Source organism: Centruroides sculpturatus, unplaced genomic scaffold (genome assembly GCF_000671375.1).
Source record: "Centruroides sculpturatus isolate CEXI.00-Female unplaced genomic scaffold, Cexi_2.0 scaffold352, whole genome shotgun sequence".
NCBI classification, from domain to species: domain Eukaryota; kingdom Metazoa; phylum Arthropoda; class Arachnida; order Scorpiones; family Buthidae; genus Centruroides; species Centruroides sculpturatus.
The window spans coordinates 192,937-210,494 of record NW_019384489.1 but is presented as its reverse complement, the minus strand read 5'-3'; the positions used below and the strand labels follow the sequence as shown (position 1 = coordinate 210,494).

The following is a 17,558-nucleotide window of genomic DNA, read 5'->3' as shown; positions in this document are numbered from 1 at the left end:
GAGTATTAAATTATTAATTTAAAATATGGCATTGTTTCAAAAATTAAGACAAAATTCTCTCATTTTCAGATCAAAACACGTACTCTTCAGAAACAAGTAGCAACTCTATCAAAGGCTAATAAAAAAGTTAATGCAGACAGCCCTTCAACTACATAACATTAAAATATATATAAGCCTGTAATTAAGAAACTAGTTTAAGATCTCCTTATCTATTATTTACTTGAATGCTTGTGACTATGTATTTTTGTAAGTGTTGTGACAACAAGAATATAGTTTAATATTATGTTTGTTTTTATGAAGTCTAGATATTTTTAAGTATTTCTAGTAATATTCTTGTATATTACTAAACAGTTATTATAATAATTATCTTTGACAAAATGTTTTTAATCTAGTTGCTAATTTGCCCGTAGATAGCTTTTTTAATAGTCTGTCATTTTATATCCCGGTGAAGGTATTTAAAACTATTGTTTTACTGCACTAAAGCATTTATCATGTTACATCATTTGAAGAAACTTTGCACATTTTAAAGGAAGTCTTGCATTTTATCGAATTACAAACATTTTACATTTGGATTCATATTAATCATAATCATCTGTAGATAATTCAGATAAATGTTTTATAAAAAATAAAAAAAATTGTGTGACAATCTCTGAATTGTTTTAATTTTAGTAAAAAGAAAACAAGTAAAGAATCATAAACAATTTGTCATTAAGAAATTTTGTTTATTTCACAAAAAAAAAGTCTAATTATCAGATAACTCTATTTATAACTGTTGATTTTAATCCTCTACTCGGATAACTGTTTTTCCTCTCGCATGGCCTGCCAACACTTTTCTATAGGCTTCGGGAGTGTCTTCGTACGGAAAAACTTGTTCCACAACAGGACTAATCTGGAAAAAATTATTTAAGATATTTAAAGGTTGTAAACAACAATTATAGTGTTATTTATGCTCAAAAGAATTAATTTATACAATAACAACTAACTAAAATTGAAGCAGAATATATAATTTTTCTGTGCTTTGAATCATTTTATGAATTTTTAAATCTTTAATAAAAGTTTAAATGCTTTATTGTTGTTTGTCTTTCTATTAAAATATTCTGCATTAATTTTAGAACAATTTGGGAATATTTCATAATTACTGCCATCTTTCTGTAGTGTTTCAGAGAATATAGATGTTCCTTATTGAGTATTACAGCCAAGGCAGTAAAAGCATCAGCCTGCCATTCTGGATGGCATGTCCTAGATATTTGGTCATTTGCTCCAAGCAGTTGAATGGTGCCAAAATTTATAAACTAAAATTATATACATGTAAATGAATATATATTCAAGCATTAAAAGTAAGAGTACACGGCATCAAAATAACAATAGTTTGTAGCATGCTAACTGTAATAAGTATAATTTTAAACTTAGGTAATAATGATATTAAATTTTAGCAAAAAAAGAATGCTCTGTTTTGGTTTATTGAACATTTTGTACAAAAAGAAAAACTCAAATATCCAAAAAATTGTCAAGTTTAACTAGTAGCAAGTACTAGTTCTGTTACTGATAAAGTATCTAATTTTTCATTCTTTAACAAATAGAGAAACAAATACATGCCAAACATTTGAATGAAATGTTTGAGATGTGGGACTATATAGAAAATTAAGAGTTGATAAAATAATTTTGGTCATTTCTTTTTTATTGATTTTAATAATCTTGAGTCATCACCTTCAATTAGTGACAAAACCACATCCCCTGATCTGGTCCATATTCCACAGTAAGACAAGAATTTGCGTAATTGCCAAAAACATTTCAAATGAAGAAACCTATAATAAGGCATTTGGCATTCTGAATTTATATTTGTCTTGGTTGTGTACCAACTAAATTGCAACAAACATTACTAATACAAGAGAATTTTCATGACGAAGCATTTACATAGGTTAGAGGATTGCAAAAATCACAAACTGGAGCAGTTGTTGATGCTCAAGGTATTCTTACTGAGAGAGTAATTTTAGGTGTGATTTACTGCCATTTTTATTATTTATGCTGAAATAGGTGCATCTTATGTGCCATAGAAAATTTAGCTTAGAGAAAAAAATGATTACTATATTTATCTTATATTTTTGGCTGTGAATATTTCATTGTATTCTGATTTTAAAAAGTTAGTATGCACATTTATTTATCAGGGAAAGAAATATAGTTTGAATATTTTATTTGTTAATTAATGTAAATACATGCAAAAAGCTGTTTAGGTTTAGCTGTAGTTAATAATGGTTTAATTGGGCTGCAATTTGAAAAAAATTCCAGACAAATTCCCATTATCAATCTTTCTAATAATACCCATTATCTGTAAATTTTTGTCGGATGGAGATTATTTTTAAATAAAATTTAAGACAGTCTGCCCAAAAGGGACCACCATTTATTATTTCTGTGTTCCAGACAATACACATTCTTGGCAACATGAATTCTGGAACACAGAAATAATAAATGGTGGTCCCTTTTGGGCAGACTGTCTTCAGTTTTATTTAAAAATACCCATTATATCAAATAATAAAATAGCATTGTTGTTTAACACCTCTTTAAGTTTGATACATGAACAAAGAATTTATATAATGTTAACATGGTGAAACTTACCAAATAAAATTCGATAACAAAAATCAGATGGTAGTGTAGCAACTCGGATATGAGAAAACACCTTGATTCTTTTAGATATCAATCACTTGTCATTCCACAAAAAGTTGGGAGTCATACAAGACTAGTATTTTTAATCTTCAAAATAATGATTTTTGGTGACTAGTTAATAAATTTCGAATTAAGAAACCATGTGAAAATGCTATATTTCCTCAGATTGGTTGAATTATTTGCAAGAGTATTTCACTGGACCAAATATAGTAATTTATATTGATTTAAGTTTTGGTAATGTTCCTCTTGGATGATCCTATTATCACTGAGTGAAGTGGAAACTATGCTATGCCTTACATAATTTTAATTTTCTGATTAGTCTCGATAACATAGGTATTTTATCATTTCATTCCTTTTGTACAGAAATACTACTAGATATATTGGATATGTTTAATTCCTTTTGGTCTAGTTGCTCCTTAATCTGAAATGGAGTTAAATGAAAGACAAGACCAGATATGGAAAGATTAGGGGCAGGAGGCTCTGAGTAACTATTTTCAAACTGGAAATCAATTGTTTCAATTCAAAAATTTTCCCCTGAAAAGTGTTAGATAGATGATCTATTGCTAATGGAAAAGTATGACATACAGGGGCAAGACACTACTAATTTGAGGCAGAGAGAGTATATTTTAAATTAAAATATGCAGAGCTTCAATTTTTAATCATGACAATGTCACAATAAACAATTGTTCATTAAACATACAATAATTTTATTCAATGTTGGGCTATGTAGAAGTTACTTATAACCTACTGAAGGCTGTGAGAATTCATTATTCTATAGGAGATTGCAACTTCACACCAAAAAACCCTACACTGCAATTTTATTAATGTTTTTTAAGCCTTGTTTTTGGATAAAAGTTGCATCTTATATATAGTAAAATATGGTACTGTACATTCAATTTAGCATTCTAGAGAATCACTGAAAGTCTTGGACATCAAAAACAAGGTTTTATTACCAGTATTAATGTAAATAAATAATGTTAAGAATGATTTCCAACCCTCATACAACAATGAAGTAACAAATGCAATAACACAAAAAGGAGTAAATTAAGTACAGCAATTTTTTGCAGCCTTTTAAATTTAGGGAATTTGATATAAAGTTTACCTTTAATTTTTTACCGCAGCCTTCCAGTAGCAGTAAAAAACAGATCAAATTAAATTATTGTTGGATTGAAAGGACCTGTCAAAGATGGATCAATAAAATTATTCTGAATATTAGACAAGAAATTGAGAAACACTCCCTTCAATACAATTACATTTGAATGTTTCCCCATACACTTGTTCTAAATTCTCAATAATCAGATTGGTTGCAACTTTTATGTTAGAAGTATGAACATAAAAGATCTTATAATAATTGCAAATTATGAAGATTTTTATAGTTTCTTCTATTTTGTCCTTTTAAAACAGCTCAGTAACAAGTCTGAGTTAACCTTTTTACATATCAAGGTGGATGAGTAATCCATCTTGATATGTAAAAATGTTTAATTGTGCATGGAATTTTTTTAATGTTTAAATCACCAAACTGAATTTAAATATTACACATAAAAGTTTTTTGTTTAAAAAAATTGAAGTTTGATTCTTAGTCAAGCCAGTGATTCAAGTCTATAGATGATATCATAAAAGAAGCTCCCACTTTTTCAAAACAGTGGGCATTAATGCCAGAATTAAATGGTAAAAGAAGAAAAAAATGTGCAAATGCATTGCAGAAAAGTTTCAACTTTGTCACTTACTTCTTCTAAATTAGAAACTTTTCTGCAATGCAACTGCTTGATTAGAAATTTTTAGCACATACATCTAAATTGGCATTAATGCTGAAAATGATATTCTGCTTAAAAATCATTAAAAAAAAATATCTATCCAAAGTATGTCAATGGAAGACCAGGAATAGAGCTGCCAGTTTAGGAACAAAATATATAAGAATATCAAAGTAACTGGATTTTGTGCAGAAATCAAAAAGTTTTGAATCAGTTTCTATGATGTATTTGTAAATATTTGTTATTCACCAATTGAAATATTAAAAACACAGCAATTACTGTTTTGGCAAGGTAAAACTAGTGAAAACTTATTTGCAATCAGCTGTAGGGAAAAACAGATAATCTTGGCAGCTGCAGAACTTGATAAAAAGGCTGGTTCCACATCACCAGAAAATGGAAAAGTGAGATGTTACCATTGTTATGTTTTGATGTTTTATTTTGTATAAGTTAGTAAAAAATGCTTACTCAAATCTAATATTATAGATACAATGCCTAACATAAGGTCTCAATATTTTTAGAAACATTTGGAATGAGGATAAGGAAAATATTTGATGTTTTTTGCAAGTAAAACTTGCAAACTAACATGGATGATCTGTTTTGTATCTACATGTATATGATTTAACACAATGGTGCTACTATTAACTTAGCCTAATTCTGCTTGATATTCTAGTATTGTGGAACTAGAATTAAACAGAAAAAGAAGGGAAACAAAATTAGTTTCCACATTACTAGAAAACTGCTGTCATAAGGCTGATCCACAGTATTGCAGTAGCACTTTTTAAATGTTTCATTCCTACATGAGAAGCAGTATGGCAGTTCACACACCAAAATTTCAGTAATTTGTGGTTTTCTAACTGCTTGTGATGATGTCATGACCTAAATCTCAATAGTGTGAACCATGAGCTTTAGTCCATAGAAGGGAGTTAAGTGTGAGTTTTTCTATTTCTATCATATTTTATTAAAATAATAATAATAATAAGGAAGATTACCTTTCCATCATCTACCATAGTTTTAATGGTACTTAAAGTTTCGCCACTCGGACAAAAATATGCCCATCTAACGGCTTGACCATTCTGTCCACCCTAGAAAATTTAATTCATTTAAATTTTGTAAGGGCAAATTAAAAATAAAACTTTGATATTATCTTACTTGAATTGTATCTAAAGCAGCTTCTCCTAAAGAAAATAATGAACCAGCAATTACTCCATATTTATCCGTATAATTTAAGAGAGGAGAGACCAGTGTCACATATTTACAATTTTTCCACTTTTTGAGCAAGTTTAATGCAAAATTTTTACTTTCACCACCAACACAGTCCAAAATAAAGTCAAATCTAAAATAATAAATACACAATTTACAAATTTTTGATTAAGTTAAGAACATTTTAAGAATTTGGAAGAATACATGCAAGTTATATAAATTATGCTATACTTTAGCATGATTTATATAAAGTCAAACCTCTGAAGTTCAACTGTATTTTGAAACTTTTTAAACAAGTCTAATTCTTTTTACCCATCCATTTGACTTAAATGAGTTTTAATGTCTTGTGATCTGTAATCTAAAACACAATCCGCTCCCAGATTTTCAAGCATTTCGACAGCGTCCGTACTGCAAGTTACTGTAACTTCTGCATTCCATGCCTTTAATAACTGAAATTAATAAAATAATGAATCATTTTTATTTATTATGTCTTATTTGTTTTTTATATAATCTAAGCTTATGTTAATCTAGTGCAACTCTATTATTGATGGTTTAGTTTGATGGGATCTGCCAAGGGAGACAGACACCTTCCAAGAGAACTTGCTATGGGAAAGTGGTCTTTATTTAGGCATTAGATCATGAAGAAAACCCAGAAAATTTCAACTGACTATTATGGCACCAACCTGCAACCATCTAACTACCAATGGTCAATGGTTTTATCCACTTGGCTACTAGTGGACTTTAATGGAGGGTATCTAGAATCTTATCCTTTAATTTAATTTAAAGAAGCTAAAAAGAATACTATATCAAAACAATTCAAAAATAAGAAATGCTTCAAATAATGCTTTTAAAGATTAAAATGCTCTTTATGAGATTTGAACACACATTCCAGATGTTAAGATTTGAATGCAAAGTGAAAATTTTAACACAATTGGTCCTAGTTTATTTGATTGGCAGTGTCAGCTGAATGGCATCAACCTACCACTGTGAGGAACCAGAATTGAATCAGTTGGGTCAAAAAAATCTCTTTTCTAACCGTTATAATTACATTGACAAACTATCCACACCTACGTTAGTTGTCATGATTCATGGATTTATTCGGCATTGGAGGTAGCCCATAGGATTTTTTGCTTGTAATAACACTCCAGTTACTATATTAAAAATAGAAAACTTTTTCAAGCATTAGATAAAATTACAGAAGTTGGTTTAACAGTGGTAGCATTTGTGTGTCATCAGGGTCAAATAACCAGAATTTATATTGAGCTGTAATATTCAAAAATTGTAGACTTATAAATTCCTACTGGTGTCTGTCCATCTCTCCTTTCTTAATCTAAAGAACAGAGTGAGTGAGATAAGTTAGATGAAAGTCAAGACCAGGAGGCTTTGATTAACTATATATAAACTTCTGGTCCAAACCAGAAGTTTGTATTAATTCAATTCAAAAATTTTCTCATGAACAGAGTTAGAAGATTGTATTGTTAACATGAAAAGTATGATGTACAGGGAAAGACATTAAGTTAACTGTCTCTAAGTAGTATGAAATATTACTAAGATTACAATTAAGTATTGGTGGAAACAAAATATAACATTGAAATATGTAAAACTAATATACACCACTTTTATAGTACAATATCTCAACTTAAAAAAAAAAAAAAAAAAAAAGACCACCATTGTGCTCAGCCTTTCATTTGTAGTTGTATAAATTATTTTACTAATTTATATAATTCGGTCCTCTAATATTTAAAAATTTGAGATAATTTTTAGTAATTTAGCATATTTTGATTTTATTCTAATAAATTTTATTTAAAACTTACCTGTATTGAAAAACTTCCAACACCTCCAGAACCTCCTAACACTAGAACTCTGAAAGAGTACATTTCAGATTTAGCACAAATGATAAATATATCATGTGATATATTTATATATCGTAATGTGTATAGTATATAATATGTAAATTCAAACTATTAGAAAACTTAGAACTTCTGAGAAGTAAATGATAAAAATTTACAAACACCGTATTCAAAATTTACAGTGAAATAATATAGAATTTAATTTGTTCTTTTACATTGAGATAGCCAATGTGATAAAAGTATCGACCTGCTACTCCGACGGCCCAGAGTTCAAGTGTAGACAAATTTCTTATGGTTTTTTTCATCCACATATATAAATCCTCCATTGTTCATTGACCAAATGCCATATTGTGGGCCAAGCCAAAGTCATAATAGGTATGAAAAATAATCCCTGTAGTGTTGACAGTGTAAAAAGGTATAATAAAAATAAAAAATTTATATTAATACCTTAATACTGTAACTGCATAAAATTATATTAAATTCTTAATTTTCTTAAAGATGTTATTGACAAAATCCACAAATCTTGGTACCACCATATAAGAGAGAAGAAAAGTCAGTGCTATAATTAGGTTTACCAATAAATTTATTACTTACTGGAACATCTTCAATATAAGTTTAGCATAAAAATACATATTTAAATGGAATAAAACAAATCTTTACAAATTTAATATTATCATATATTCAAACCATAAAAGTATTTAATGCTTTTATGATTTACAATTCAAATCCACCAGAATATTAAATATGTAGGATTTGTTCTATTCCATTTAAATATATCAATATGTTCCATACTGATGAAGATGTAAAATTAAGTTGAAAATATTTCAGTTAGTAATAAACTTATTGATAATTTTAATTATAGTTATTATTTTTTTCTCTAAATAAATAAATACAGTTGGTGATTGGTTAACNGTGTAATTCCTCAAGATCTTTTAATGTCTACGTTCATAGCAATTCCCAAAAAAGATAATGTAAAAAAGTGTGGTGATTATAGAACTATAAGCCTGATGAGTCACATTTTAAAAATTTTCTTAAGAATAATTCATACAAGAATATATAAAAAATGTGAAGAAGATTTAAGCAACACACAGTTTGGGTTTAGAAAATCTTGTGGAACAAGAGAAGCTCTTTTTGCTTATAGAGTTCTGGTAGAAAGAAGTTTAGAGGTTAACAAGGATATATACGCCTGTTTTATAGACTACGAAAAACATTTGATAGAATTTTGCATGAAAAATTAATAGATATACTTAGGAAGAAAGGAATTCATAGAAATGTATTGCAAATTATAACAAATCTTTTCTGGGAACAGAAGGCCAACATTTTAATTGATTCTGAATTATCTGAATAAATAGAATTAAAAAGCGGAGTAAGGCAAGGATATATTTTACCACCTTTACTTTTTAATATTTATTCAGATGAAATTTTTAAAGTAGCTTTAGAAGTTATGGAACACATTGGGATTGTAATAAATGGGATGAATGTAAATAATATACGTTACGCTGACGATACAGTGGTTTTAGCAGAAAATATGAATGATTTGACAATACTAATGGAAAAGATTAATTCAATAAGTAAATTATATGAAATTCAGATGAATTATAAGAAAACAAAGCTACTTATTTCATGCAAGAAAAATATAGATAATGTAACGTTGCAGATACAAAACAGAACAATTGATACAGTTTCATCAATTAAGTATTTGGGGACTATCATACAGGAAGATGGCAGATGCATTAAAGAAATTAAATCTAGAATAGAAAATGCGAGGGGTACTTTTATCAGAATGCAGACATTTTTTAAATGCAATGTTTTTAATTTACATCTTAAAATTAGAATGTTAAGGTGCTATGTGATGTCAGTTTTGTTTTATGGAGTAGAAACGTGGACCTTAGATAATAATACGTTAAACAAACTTGAAGCATTCGAAATGTGGTTATATAGAAGAATTTTAAAAATATCTTGGACAGATAGAATAACAAATGAGGAAGTTTTGAAAAGAATGGGGAAAGAAAAAGAAGTTTTAAATACAGTTAAATGAAGAAAGATGGGGTATTTTGGCCACATCATCCGAGGAAGTAAATATGAAATTTTGAGAAATATTTTAGAGGGAAAAATCTGTGGAAAGAAAAGCCCAGGAAGGAGAAGGAAAAGTTGGTTAGGTAATATATGTGAATGGAATAATAAGAAAGCAGAACTAACACGTGAAGCACAATTGAGATTATTATAATACTAGTCCTACATTCAGAAATGAATATGGAACCAGAAGAAACAGATCGCATNAAGTTGAAAATATTTCAGTTAGTAATAAACTTATTGATAATTTTAATTATAGTTATTATTTTTTTCTCTAAATAAATAAATACAGTTGGTGATTGGTTAACGAACAAATCAGATAATGAACACTTTCGCGGAAGATTTTTATGATCGGACAACGAACACTTCACTAAACAAACACAAGAAGAAGCGACATAAAATAACGAATATCGATTGGTCTTCCTTTCTCTTCAGGCAACAATTCAAAACTTTTTGGAGCGCAGGAGACGTCGACATCAAAGTTCTACCCAGTATATACTGATTGGATCGTATTCCCCCAAACTTTGAAACTCTCTCTTGTAATTCCAGCCTTTTATATTTCTGACAGAAACAATTCTTTTACGTTTTCTTCTGAAAATGCAGATTTATGCCAATATCTGCTATTAAAGATTTTTTGGAGGAAGTCAGAACAACGGTCTTAAAATGGCATCCAAACCAGGTTGAGGCCAATAGGCCTAGGGATCTCTACAATTACAATGCTATTAATTACTGCTGAAAAATCATGAAGACAGAAAAGCAATTGACATTGGACAGATTCTTTAACCCCCACAAACGGAAAAAACATGACTAATAAAATGCAAGACTGTGTATATATGTATTTTTATTATTACATATGAATAAACATAGTAAAAAAGTATATATTTTTTATTTTTTGGAGTCTCCAGAATGGGTTAATCAAATTCCCATAGAAACCTATGGTAAATCGATAATCGGTTAACGAACAATTCGGATAGCGAACAAAGTCTTGGAACGGATTATGTTCGTTAACCGATTACCCACTGTATATATATATTATATACATTAAATCTTTCTGCATTGTGGGTACTAAGGTTTAGTAAGCCCATTATGTGTTCAGCCACCCACACTGAGACAGCCAGATGGTGTCCCAACCAGAGCCCCAATCGAGTAATATGCATTGGCCAGCTGAGATATATGAAACAATTTGTAAGCTTTTAATTAGCAAAACTTCAATACCTAGAATTCCAAGCAGATGATTTTGATAGTCCCCCAAACCAACATAAGGCACTCCAAGATGTTAATGCAGCATAAGGCAATGATGCAGCCTGGACGTGATCGATCGATGTTGGTTTGAGCGATATCTAAAATTATCGGGTAAATTAAATATGTATTAGATAAATTCAATATTAATAATTTTCAAATATTTGCAAACATACATTTGAAGAATCAATAAGAATGTGCTTTGCATGACTTCCTATTTTTTCTGGTCCTGTAGCACCCCACACCTGTAATAATATTAATGCATGGNCAGACGAAAAATTCAAATAACTACATAACATTTTTTAATAAATATATATGAAAACTATAGTAACAAATAAGAAAAAGTCAATAAAACTTATCGCTACTGATAATTTTACAGTAATAAACGAATAACTTTAAAAAATCGAAATACTGTTAAAATCTCGATTCCTAGGTTTAATCACGTCCAGACGAAAAATATAAATATCTACATAGAACTTTTTTGGTAAATTTAAGTGTATGCTTATGCTATACTCACAAATTAAAAAAGGTCAAATGGTGTTTTCCCTACTAACAATTTTTGTCAGTAATAGAAGAATAACTGAAAAATCGAAACAACGTTTCAGCATTGTTTACTACGTTTGATCGCGACCAGACGAAAATTTAATTAACTATATATAATTCTTTAATACATTTATATCAAGGCTATACTATCAAATAAAAAACAGCAATAAGGATTATCCGTACTGAAAATGTTTTCAGTAATGAAAAGATAACTCGAGAAAGTTGAAATACCGTTTAAATCTCGTTTCCTACGTTTGGTCACGTCCAGACGACAAATTTAAATATCTACATATAATTTTTGTTAAATTTAAGTAGAGGTTATACTCACAAATACAAAAACGTAAAAAATTTTTTTCCCTACTAATAATTTTTTTGCAGTACACGAATAACTTCAAAAAATCGAAATATCATTTAAATCTCGTTCTTAACGTTTGATCGCGTCCATACGAAAAANTATCGGGTAAATTAAATATGTATTAGATAAATTCAATATTAATAATTTTCAAATATTTGCAAACATACATTTGAAGAATCAATAAGAATGTGCTTTGCATGACTTCCTATTTTTTCTGGTCCTGTAGCACCCCACACCTGTAATAATATTAATGCATGGTTAATATTTTGAATTTATCAGTAGGAAAATTTTGATATATTAATTCTAAATAAAATTGAAGACTGTCTGTCCAAAAGGGACCACCATTTATTTATTTAAAAATAATCTCCATCAGACGAAAATTTACAGATAAAAATATTAATTCTAATTAACAGCAGTGTTGATTCTTCATGCTTCATGAGATATCTTTTTGTAGCCAACCAAACTTTTTGTTATTCTACATTTTAAAATGTTAAATACAAGATCTTCCAAAATAAATGCTACCATTTTGAATTACTGTAATTATGTTAATTATTATCTGAGAAGTACACAACATATACCAATCGATAGAGTAATTGTCAGAGTTTCATCTCCCATCTGCATTCAAACATCTTGTTGTCCTTTAGGAAGTGCCATAAACAAAAATGAAAACTCTGCAACAGAGAATGCATTTTGTGTTCTGCAGTTCACAAAGTCAGAACCATTTGTCATTGTGAAACATAAGTAATCTGCAGAAGCTGTAGAATTGAGACTGCTGCGAGAGGAGTGACAACAGATATGCCATAGTAAGCACAGGAAGAATTTGCATATTGGTTTGATGTGTGCCATGTAATACAAGATGCACATTGAGAAAGTGTAATGGGCAAATGTGAAACTTTGTAATGTAAACTGACCGTTTTCTAATGTTTTAATGTTCTCAAATAATAATTAACATAATTATAATAATTTAAAATGATAGAATTCTTTTAGAAGGTCCTGTATTTTTAGAAATTTGAAATAAAAACTCTAAAAGGTTTCTTAAACTAAATGAAATATGCATCCAATTTGCATTTGTGAAAAGTTTACATTTTATAGGCTACAATATTTTAATTTTAAATGACATACTTGATCTCCACGCTTTAATTTCTTAACAGTCTGTCCAACATCTATAACAACACCAGAAAAATCTCGACCCAATGTAATAGGAAATTCTGGTACGTCAAATGAACAGTTATTTATTTTACGTAAAATGGCAATCGCTTGAGAGCCATATCCATCTATAAAAAGAAAAATTTTTCAAATTAATACACTATTATAAAATTTAGAAATAATCTAAATTAAACTTTTACATGTATAATACCTGTGTATTTATCTTCAATAGAAAAACACTTAACAATACACAAAATGGCTTTACTTAATCAATTTTTTTGTCGTAAAACACTAATTATATAAACATTTTATGGCATATTGTAAAAAATAAAAATAATAAAGACCTATACAAATAAAAATACAGTGGTACCTCAGGTTACGAATGCCCCAGCATACGAAATTTTCAGGATACGACATGAAATTCGAACATATTTTTGCTCCACAATACGAACAAAAACTCACCATACGACGTTACATTAATTCGCATTTTTTATTTGTTTTTCTTACTACAGTTATTTTTTTAAATGTATTACTTGGCTTTAATTTNTTTTTGGTAAACTTAAGTGAAGGCTATACTCACAAATAAAAAAAAGTAAAAAATATTTTTTCTACTGATAACTTTTTTAGTAATTGAAGAATAATCTCAAAAAATCGGAACACCGTTTAAACCAGGTTTCGACGTTTGATCGCGTCCAGACAAATCTAAAACTTCATTAAATATTTTGGTAAGTTATTATAAAGTCGATACTGACAAAGAAAAAATGTCAAAAAAACTTTTTCATACTGACAATTTTTTCAGTAATTAAAGAATAACTTCAATCATTCGAAACAATGTTTAACGTATTTTACGACGTTTCATCGCATCCAGACGAAAAATTTAAATAACCACATAGAATTTTTTAATACATTTATATGAAAACCATACAAACACAAACAAACGTCAATAAACCTCATCGCTACTGATAATTTTTTCAGTAATAAACAAATAACTTTAAAAAAACTAAATACCGTTTAAATCTTGTTCTTTAAGGTTGATCGCGTCCAGACGAAAAATTTAAATATCTACATTGAACTTTTTTATAAACTTAAAGGAGGGCTATACTCACAAATTAAAAACGGTCAAAAAGTCTTTTTCCTGCTGATAATTTTCTCAGTAATAAATGAATAACTTCAGAAAACCGAAACAATGTTTAAATTTTGTTTACGAAGTTTATCGCGTTCACAGAAAAATTTAAATATTTACACCGAATTTTTTGTTAAATTCAAGTGAATGCTATACTCACAAATAAAAACCGTCGAAAAGTATTTCCTACTGATAAATTTTACAGTAATGAACAAATAACTTGATAAAGTTTAAATACCGTTTAAATTTCTTTTCCTACGTTTCATCATGTCCAGACGAAAAATTTAAAAATGTACATAGAACTTTTTTATAAATATAAGTGAAAGCTATACTCACAAAAAAACGTCAAAAAGCCTTGTCCCTACTGATAATTTTTTATACAACAGACGAATAAATTTAAATAATCGAAAAAACATTTAAATCTTGTTTTTCACGTTTAATCCCGTCCAGACGAAAAATTTACATATCTACATAAAATTTTTTATTAAATTCAAGTGAAAGCTATGCTCACAAAAAACGTCAAAACGTCTTTCTCCTACTGATAACTTTTCAGTAATGAACGAATAACTTCAAAAAGTTGAAATGCCATTTAAATCTCGTTTCCTAAATTTAATCGCATCCCAGCNACAGAAAACATGATCAACATCAGTGGAGTAGACCTTTTCTTATAAGCTACTTTTCCACCTGTAGCTATGTAAATCAAGTAAAAGTTCCATGACTGGATATTTTCCATAAAATTTCCGTATGGTAAAAATAAAAAATAAAAAAAAAGGAAGACTACAAGAATATTTTTATTTGTATAAATCATTATTATTTGCATTTTTCACAATATGTCTTAAAAATATATTTTATCCTGGATTTTTTAGAATTTTATCTTTTACAATACATAAGCATTATTGATAATTAATGAAAATTTAATTTGTAGTCGATTACTATCTTGGTGCTATAGATTTAAACACATTTTCAGATTTTATCATTGCCAGTCAGATGGCTGAGGCAGTTAAGGTGTCAGTCTGGAAAAACCATGACAAAATCTGGGCAAGCAATTTCTCAGGAATTTTTCATGGATAGTCGATTTAGATATATGGAGTCCATCCATTAGCATCCAGTCATTCCATTGCGGGCCTAGCCAAACCTATAATAAATATGGAATAAAAGTCCCTTCCAGTGACTACAAGGCAAACAAAGTTTAAAAAAAGTTTTATCATTATTTGGATGATGTCATTAACAAATGCTAATATTTCTGTCTGCTTATGATTTGAGTAAATTACATTTTAAAGTAATTTACTCAAATCATAATATAATTTTATCATAATTAATATCTATATAATTGATATTTTAAACTTAAGGTACCAGCTGACTGTTCTGGGGATCCAGAAATAAATCCAAATGGATCAATAAATCCCAGGAATTTTTGGAAGTGGTCCATCCCAGATATGTCGGGCCCTCATCCATCATCATCTGACAGTCCTATTATAAGCCTAACAAAACTCACAATGGGCTTGATAAAAAGGCCACTTTTTAATATATTTTGCCAGAAAGAGTTAAAAAACTCAATATTAATAATAGATTTGCTAAGTGTCATGTTTTCTTAGAACAAAGCAAAATTCAAATGCGTAATAAGTAATTAGTTTTGAATATAAAAACATTCAATTAACAGTAATTTTCCTGAGTTAGGGGAGATATTGGTTGACAGTGTTGGACATCAGCAAATGATTTAAAATTAGAATTGAATTTGTAACATTGGCAAGAAAATATGGTCTACCCATAGCTGGACATGTTCCTACAACTTTATTTTGTAACTTCTAATTTGAAAATATTTGATCACAACTTGGGCCATAGTGTGTCATGATGATGCCATATTAAACTAATACTTATTACTGCCTAGATTTGATCTTGGGTCCACAGAAAAGGGTAGGTTTACATATATGTGAGTCTATATTTGGAATATATTCCTAGGTCAAAATTTGATGCTAGTCTGATGCTGTTGGCATTAGAATAAGAACACATTTTCATCAGTCACTGGCAAAATGAGAGAGTTAACAATCTAATAAAGAAATGCACACCATTATGCAAAGTCTAGTTATGCTGTGATCCACAGCGTAACTAAATTTAGCAAGAATTCTGCATTACTAAACACATCTCATATCTACTACATCACAATGTTTGAAATATATACTGTATTTATATATGTAAAAATGAAAAAAATAAGCATTTCATCACTACTATTGAACATTCAAAATATTATAATTTTATAATAAGTAATGTATACGTGACAAATCTCTATATTATATACTGTATTAGAAAAGAGTTTAAATTATATTACTTACTAAGCATTTGAACGTCAATAGGATTGACACTTGCCGCATGAATCTGAACCAAGACATCATTCGGTCTAGATATATATGGTAATTCGGAAATGTTTAACTTTAATTCTTCTGGCCCACCATATCTACTTATCTGCCACGAAGACGTTTGGAAAGATTCAGAACAATAACGTCTACACTGATAAAGCAAATATGCAAGTTGCCTTCTCAAAATTAGCATTTAAATTCTGAAACAAAAATATTATAGCTTAGTATTTGAAATATATGAGTAAAACTGCAGTTCTGAATGAAGGGTTTGAATCCTCCTACGACAGGGATGGCAAACATTTTCAGATTCACATGCCAGTGAGCATAATTATCTTTTAAATGTTTGCACATGTCAAAGTTTTAGATTTCGAATAACGATATTTAAAGAAATTAAAACATATATGCTATAATTAGAATAAATGTAAAGAAGCCGATCGAAAAAAACACAATACACCAAAATCATACAATGCTTTACGTGCCAGATGATTTCTTCTGCCACTTTGGGCACACATGCCATAGGTTCACCACCCAGCCTTGAGCACAATCAATGGCTCAAATCAAGTTTATTCACATATGGCAACGTGGCACACGGGCAACTCGCCGACAGGAAGTGCCTCCCAGGCAGTCTTTTACAGGAAAACTGGTTCCTATGTAGGTGTTACTAACGCAAAGAAAATCCAGAAAAACCATATGGCCAGCCTATTCAGTGGTTTTATCCATTTGTCTATTGGTGGACCAGATAAGGTCCCAAACACCTCATTCAGAGCTGCAATAGTACTAAAATATATACTGTATACACCAATAATGTAGTTGTTAAAAATAATGGAGCGAATATATGACTCCATTACTTTTAACAACTATATTATAAGTTTTTTGTAAATATTTTGTGACAATAATTTATAATTAATAATACACATCAATGTATATTTTAAACAATAAATATGAAAATAACGATTGAAATCCTAAACAAATGCTATAAATATCAAATATATTTATATAATTTTTATATACTGTATGTAATGTAACGAACAAAAACTCACCATACGACGTTACATTAATTCGCATTTTTTATTTGTTTTTCTTACTACAGTTATTTTTTTAAATGTATTACTTGGCTTTAATTTGAATATGTTTTTCGCGTTGGAACGAATTATTTGGTTTTACATGTAATCGTATGGGAAAAGATGATCCACCTTACGACATTTTCATGATACGATCTCAGTTTCGGAACGGATTAATTTCGTATCCTGAGGTACCACTGTA

The 17,558-nt window shown here is 29.1% G+C and overlaps 2 protein-coding genes across 5 annotated transcripts in view; one reads left to right on the top strand and one right to left on the bottom strand.

Moving 5' to 3' along the window:
* LOC111621700 (protein FAM76A-like) overlaps window positions 1–2,396 on the top strand; it is a 42,543-nt gene extending 40,147 nt beyond the window's left edge. Inside the window, exon 11 of the mRNA XM_023363916.1 lies at window positions 70–2,396. Within this exon, the coding sequence (XP_023219684.1) occupies window positions 70–156 (87 nt within the window). The 3' untranslated portion in view covers window positions 157–2,396. The remainder of the gene's footprint in view (window positions 1–69) is intronic.
* LOC111621698 (reticulon-4-interacting protein 1 homolog, mitochondrial-like) overlaps window positions 702–17,558 on the bottom strand; it is a 25,344-nt gene continuing 8,487 nt past the window's right edge. Inside the window, exons 1-10 of one of the 4 annotated variants that reach the window (XM_023363913.1) lie at window positions 17,307–17,321; window positions 16,272–16,495; window positions 12,795–12,946; window positions 11,840–11,908; window positions 10,751–10,875; window positions 7,427–7,475; window positions 5,925–6,061; window positions 5,562–5,745; window positions 5,402–5,494; window positions 702–889 (exon numbers count right to left, since the gene is read on the bottom strand). In XM_023363913.1, coding sequence (XP_023219681.1) covers window positions 779–889; window positions 5,402–5,494; window positions 5,562–5,745; window positions 5,925–6,061; window positions 7,427–7,475; window positions 10,751–10,875; window positions 11,840–11,908; window positions 12,795–12,946; window positions 16,272–16,488 — 1,137 coding nt within the window. In that variant the 5' untranslated portion in view covers window positions 16,489–16,495; window positions 17,307–17,321 and the 3' untranslated portion in view covers window positions 702–778. Of the gene's footprint in view, window positions 890–5,401; window positions 5,495–5,561; window positions 5,746–5,924; window positions 6,062–7,426; window positions 7,476–10,750; window positions 10,876–11,839; window positions 11,909–12,794; window positions 12,947–16,271; window positions 16,496–16,760; window positions 16,786–17,210; window positions 17,230–17,306; window positions 17,322–17,558 lie in introns of those variants that run through there. The other 3 variants (XM_023363915.1, XM_023363914.1, XM_023363912.1) reach the window with 3 other exon arrangements.